General features: G+C 32.5%; 1 protein-coding gene across 1 annotated transcript in view; it reads left to right on the forward strand.

The window, feature by feature from the left end:
* LOC126336093 (mucin-19-like) overlaps window positions 1–5,839 on the forward strand; it is a 749,219-nt gene extending 743,380 nt beyond the window's left edge. Inside the window, exon 5 of the mRNA XM_049999574.1 lies at window positions 1,256–5,839. Coding sequence (XP_049855531.1) covers window positions 1,256–1,422 — 167 coding nt within the window. The 3' untranslated portion in view covers window positions 1,423–5,839. The remainder of the gene's footprint in view (window positions 1–1,255) is intronic.
* Window positions 5,840–6,959: the final 1,120 nt, after the last annotated feature.

The raw sequence follows: 6,959 nt of genomic DNA on the forward strand, positions 1-6,959 counted from the left end.
GGGAAAGAGGAGAAGTTCAGGAATGCGGAAGTTCTAAGTCGCGCACGTCGTGTAGGGTCGTAATCACTCCTCCTGGTATGACTTAGCAGAGCATCTTGCTTGCGGGTAAATGCTCATACAACATCTGTAGCTCCGCTGACTTTATCAGTTTACTGGTGGCTCTCCCACTAAGCAGTTTACTTAGTTTTGAAGTTGTATCACTTTTTACTTAAAAAAAGTCCATCTGGCAGATATTTAGATACTAATTGATATTACATTTCACGTGAACATTACTGCTTTCTTTCAGCACAATCTTTCTTGAATCTATTCGATGTTCAACCAAAAATATTCTGAACAGACTGATGGCGTCGCCATGGGCAGCCCTCCGTCTGCCTTGGTCGCCAACGTTTTTATTGAGGATTTCAAGAAGAGAGTGTTTGAATTATGTGCCATAAACCAACGGTATTTTGGAAGTATTTGGGCGATACTTTCGTAGTGTGGCCTCTTGGAAAAGATAGATTAATGGAGTTTGTGCTTCTTGGGTTCATTGTGCAACAAGGGAAAGACGGTTGTCTGTCATTCTTGGATGCCTTGATTAGAGAAAGTAATGATGGCTCTCTGGGGAGTTCAGTTTATCATAAGCTCACTCATGCTGATCTGTGTTTACGAGTGCCGAGTTGTCATCATCTGTCACAGACTATAAGTGTGTTTAAAACAGTTTCACACAGAGCTCACACCGTGTTAGATACAGACAGTTTGCCTAAAAATCTCTCCCACCAAAAGAAAACGAATATTCTACCCTGCATAGTAACAAACAACTATCAGTTAAAACAAATAGCTAGGAAGTGTATAAAGAGAAAACCATGCAGACATTTCGTTTAACGCAGCAAGAATCCTCCATTAAAATCACGTGACATTGGTTTTCCGCCCACCATATGAGGTTGCAGATCTTCTGAGATCAGTGGATGGTCCTAATTTACAACGTATCTTGCCAGTGTGGTATGGTTTACACAGGTCAGACGACATGCACCACGAAAGAATGCTGCGCTGAACATTAATGCTGCACTCGCCTTTTGCAACCAAGCAAATCTACTATTACCGAACACTATATTTCCAGTGGTCTTCAATGGAATTTTATAAATCAACGATTCAGCACCAGAGTAACATCTTTTTGGGACTCCATTAAGAAATAAGACGTGGACATGCGACTGAAAATTTTTAAATTCACAATATTATTGACGTTATTAAAAGGAAAATCCTTCTTTCTTTGTTTCAGGAACTGAATACAAGATAGGTGAAGTTCTGCCACGAGATACAGGAACATGTCTGGAATGTGTGTGTGATTCTGAAGCAAGGGTCACCTGTTCACCTAAAAACTGTGCAAGCCATGACGATTTCCATGCCGCCAACAGCCTTGACATGTTTGATGTTGATACATTCTAGGACTATTATTTGCCTAATATTCTTTCAGATAGCCCACATATGTAGTGCTATAAAGTGTGTATGTTGTATCTGAACTGCCTTTCTGTAAATCTTTCAACAGAGTTAATAAGTGTGTATGTGGTACAATATTGTTCCAGTCACGTTATGTGAGTTTAAAATGGCACTAATTTTCAATCTGTACTCCTAGAACATCACTCAGTGTACAATGCATTTAGCACTGAGACATGTTCAACTGCCTTATGACATCATTGTATGTAATATATATAATTAATGAATGGTACATACAAATCAGGCACAATTATTCATTCTTTAGCTACTTCTCGAAAATCAGAATGATTAGAAGTATAATTTTCTTCAGAACAAAGGTCTCATCATTAACAAGGAAAGTCATTTACAGCTCATTCCATCAACCAACCATTCGCAACAGTAAGGACTCAGACAATGTACACATAATGCAAAAATTCTCCAAAATGTGGTATTATAACAATGGCACATTTAAGTTGCTTTCAGTAAATAGATTGTGAATAAAATCTCTTAAAGCATCAGTTTTGACAATGTATTTTATGTGTACAGACTCTCAGTAACTTAAAGGCGACAGGTAGAGTCAGTCAGTAATGAAACTATTGTGCTGCTGCATAACCTACAAGCAGTTAACTGACCAACATCAGACAGTCTCTACTTCTTATTTTGATAGTGTTCTTTCTATGTTGTCAAGTCTCTGAAATGTCTGACAATACAATGCTATAGACAATCTGACGTTTGGCATTTAGCAATGGTCACAGAAAAGACTTATTTCAACATCATAAATGATCATTACAATTTTAATTAATTTCTCAAGTATGTACACATTCTGTAAAGCAACATTTCTTACAATTAAATAAAATTCCCATTTTTAAGAACTTTTTATTGGATAACACCAACATGAAACTAAACACAGGCGATGCAGAAAAAGTGGAAATGTAGCATATTACCTGTTACAACAAAAAGTCTAATATTTACAACTATTATTGGCAAAACTGCTGGTTATGTTTGGATTTCAAAATTTTGGTTGAAAATGCTTATTCTTAATCAGTCATACAACTATGGACTTAATTTTGTCATTGTCACTTGATAATTAAACTTTTGAAAGCAACTGTATCATTTGTCTATGACATTAAAACCAACTGATAGGTACATCATTTTCATGTGTATTCAAAAAAATGTATTTTATGCAATGTTACAAAGTGTTTTGACATTCACAGTATGTTTTCGTTTGCAAGCATCGTTACTCTGAATTTTTTAATGATAAATCATCACATAAACATAAAAATATAGAAAATAAAGTTTTAAGTAGCTTTACACTTATAGCTGTCATATTCACTACTCTGGAACTGTTTCTTCGTCAGGAATGGTACTAAAATCAAATACATCTAATTTTCAAAAATACTGTGCTGTTAGTTTGCAAAGATTTACTACCAAGTTAACAAACACAGTTACAGTTTCTTCATGATTTTCCAGAGTTCATCATTTCCATTACCACCCACCACTTTGCAAAGGTGCAACATGGAAGCAGAGTAATACTATTTTACATGTATCAGTGTAAAATAAAAAACTATTACTATTAGACCTATTTTACCAAGTAGAGAAAGGAAAGACAAAAGGACCAAATAGACTTCAGAATTATTTTGTTATATGGAAAGTGAGGTACATTTGAAAATAGGATGTTTATACCATACCATAACAAACTTAAATTAGATCTTTTCCATATACTTCTTTTGTAGAATACTAACAGTACTAGAAATAAGATCAAAATTCTGTTTTAAAGTGCAATCTGAGAAGAAAAGTTGTCAAAGATGCTTAAAGCCCAGAAATATTTATCGTGAAATCTTTACAATGTATGACTTTTGTGCCAAATGTTTACCAGTAGTATAAAAGTATAAGGTAGTGTTTTCTCAAAATGAATGTTCACTGAATGATGAAACTCGGCACACTCACTGAAGCATATGACATCTTTAAAAAATAGACTTTTATCAATATCATATTTGAACAGAATTACTACATTTAGTTCTCCGATCACATGAAGATATGCTTTTAATGAAACACTTTTATTAAAATCCAAGATTTTCGCTGTATTGGTGACTTCACAACATCACAATTCTTCAAACAGCAAATACGCTTCAAAAATACTATTTAAACCAAAAATTGTTAGCATTTCAGAGATCTTGACTTTGTTGCAGTTCCTGAAGAAACAATAATACACATCATCAGCAGTTCATATTTTTAGTGAGAGCAGCAATGTAGCGCACATGCTTGAGGACAATATCAGTGAGGTAATACTTCATTGATCCACTGGACTAATTTGCAGTTTATCTTCAAGTACTACAATATTTATACACATTTTATTTTGTGTAAATAGCAAATATTTACCAACTTGTATAATACCTTAATCCAAAAAATGCATTTAAAATATATAACCTCTGAAAGCTACATTTTACTTAGCTGAATGCACAGATTTTAATTATAATGCTGTAAATATGTCTCCTACAGAACTTTTCCAGCATAAAAATAGGTGTATCGCAGCTTTAAGGAAGATTTTAATTATGATAAAGTATAACAATGTAAAATACATGTAGACACAGGAAAAATGCAGATACCATTGGTGATAATTATTTTTTAGAACTTTAATGTAGACATCAGTAGCAAAAAGCTGCTAACAATCATAAATGAAATTTACATATAACTTATCAAAGATTCTGGTTAAAAATTTCAGTTTTAGAAAAAGTACCAGAAATATTGAAGAAGGTAAATTTTTTGCTATGAACATCAGACAGACTTCTCAGATTATGACGTGATATATGTACAAGCTGGGAAAACTGATTTTCAAGAAAGTAAAGGACTTTTAAAGTATTACACTTTGATGTTTTAGATACTTTGTGATATACATACTAACATATATACACTATATGAACCAATCATACATAGTTCAGTATGAAAACAATATATTTCATTTCAGGAGATATGGCTTAACAAACATCATTAATAGCAAAATGGCTAAGAGTCAACCTAATCACTAGCTGTAGCACGAAATACTTAACATAACATTAAGTTATTTATGTACAGCCAGATACTCAAGAACTAATCCCCAAATATTTCACACTCTCTTAAGAGTTGATAGATGAGTTTGTGAATTCTTGTGTACATGATATCATTAATTGAATTGGAGAGTTTTTATCCAAGGCTATACCAGTGTGCTACATACTTATTAATGGTTGTTAATTGTTTACTGGAAGAGATTTATAAATACTAAATGATGGAGATAACATTTCTTAGGACAGATTTCCTGCATTTCATTCAATGTGAGATATGTGAAGAAATGATTAATGTGATGATATTTATATGACATAGAGCAGTGATAAGAAGTCATTTATTTTGTTGATGCCTAGTAATTTAGAGCTGTCTCTTTTGATATTGAATAAAAACAATAAACTCTCATTGGTGCAGATTATTTTAAAATAAAAGGTAGAGACATCAGTGAATCATTCTTTAGCAACAGTATTGATGCAACATTATGATCACTCATATCATTCATGTGAAGGTAGATTTAGGAATAATTCGAAAAGAAAACAATATTATATTTGAAGTTGGTGTTACTGGTGCATCTACTGCTCTTCGTGAGCTAGCCACTTGTCATATAAGACATATAATTTGTATATAAAATGTACAAGTTATTAGCATGCAGTCCTTGATTTTTATAAAGATATATAAAATGATTGAAGATAACTACAGAAAATTATTATATATTTTCAAATATTTTATTATCCTGTGGTAGTATGTCAGTTTACTGTAACCTAGAAGACAGAATTTTTTTCTTTTGTAGGAAAAAATATTTCAGAATCAGTGCATAATTTCGTTTATATACCAATAGTTAATGTAAAAGATTAATTTAATAAAAAGTAAGAGTGAGTGATACTTTTTCATTTGAAGGGAGTGTACTGAGTAATATAAGTAACTTAATAAGTAAAATATGTAGCTGTAGAAATTATTTCATGTAGTTATGATGCATATATAACATGCAAATATAACAACAGTCTATGTACTCTCAAACTATGGAATCAAAAAACCACTTTGTAATGCTAAAATTGCTTGACATTCTGTCTTTCATACAATAAGCAGCACCATGTTAAAACTTCTTGAATTGTACATTATAGTATTATGTCCATTGCTATATTATGTTCCTGCAAATAGTGTTGGTAATGTTATGAGAGGCACTAAGTAACTGTGAAGGAACTGTGACATTATAATGTAATCCAGATGTCTTCCATAATTCATAAGTTGCTGCTATTGTATTATCTTTCATTAATATGTATATTACGTTTTACACAATGTTTTCAGACTTTCGATATTGTAACACTACTGAATAAACAAGTTTTAAAGCTGATACACATTTCATAAGCAAATGCAGTGTGCAGTTGTTAGTGAACGTTCATCATTCCAAGGTAGGTATTGTCTTCTTCTCCTAGAAGATATTACAAGTTTTTAATGAATTTATATTTCAATGTGACACTTTTGACTGAGGTTTCATTTTTCACTAGTAACTAAAATTCATTGATTTAAATCTTAACCATCAAAGTTTTATGCAGACATACTTCATATATATCTAAAACAAACAACAATTCTGGATTACATGACCAGATGTAATTCATAATGCACATGTTTCTTTCAACATTGTTCTTATAACGAAACTTTGAAAGGATGTTTGCTCACATGTGTGTGCATGTTCACAAGTGATTTTATTTTTTTTGTCTCATCTCATTTTAAGTTTCGAAACATGTCAAGATATAAAAATAATAACATATGAGTACAGGAGAATAATAAATCAGTCAAAGATCGAGAATTGTAGGGGATTGCTCAAAGACATGAACTGGATACATGTTTACAATACTTCTGACTCAAATAGAAAACAAAAAACATCCATTAATAAAGTTACTGGAAAAGGTGACTGTATCTCATATCAGGAACAGTTCTGATGTCGGCAATGTAATGCTTTCAAAGAACACTGCATTATATAGAAGCCAGTACTCCTGAAATCTGAGAAGCTTTACTATGAGAAAAAGATAAATACAACAGGCAACCAAATAAAGCTATATGGGATATAGCGAAGACAGAGTCAGATGGTGACAACTCTAAAAATAAACAATACATTGGTAACAAGTGCATGACTGTTGCAAACCTCTTAAACAAGTACTTTGTTTCTATTGCTGGCAGCTTGCGATTATCAGGTCGGTAAACAGTACAATGGAATATCTGAGACCAGTCTCTACACACAACTTCAGTAAAATGGAAATAACACTCATGTCTTCCAAAGAACAAGCATCCATCATAGCATCCTTAAAAATCAAAGTATTCTAGTGGTTATGGTAACATATCAATGAAGTTAATCAAAAAGTGCTCATGTGAGGTGAGTCCCATCTTAGGTAATTTGTGTAATCAGTCTCTTTGTCTTAGCAGTGGAACATTTCTAGATTGGCTAAAATATACTGAAGTTAAGCCTCTTTACA

The sequence above is a fragment of the Schistocerca gregaria genome, chromosome 2 (assembly GCF_023897955.1).
Source record: "Schistocerca gregaria isolate iqSchGreg1 chromosome 2, iqSchGreg1.2, whole genome shotgun sequence".
Classification (NCBI taxonomy): domain Eukaryota; kingdom Metazoa; phylum Arthropoda; class Insecta; order Orthoptera; family Acrididae; genus Schistocerca; species Schistocerca gregaria.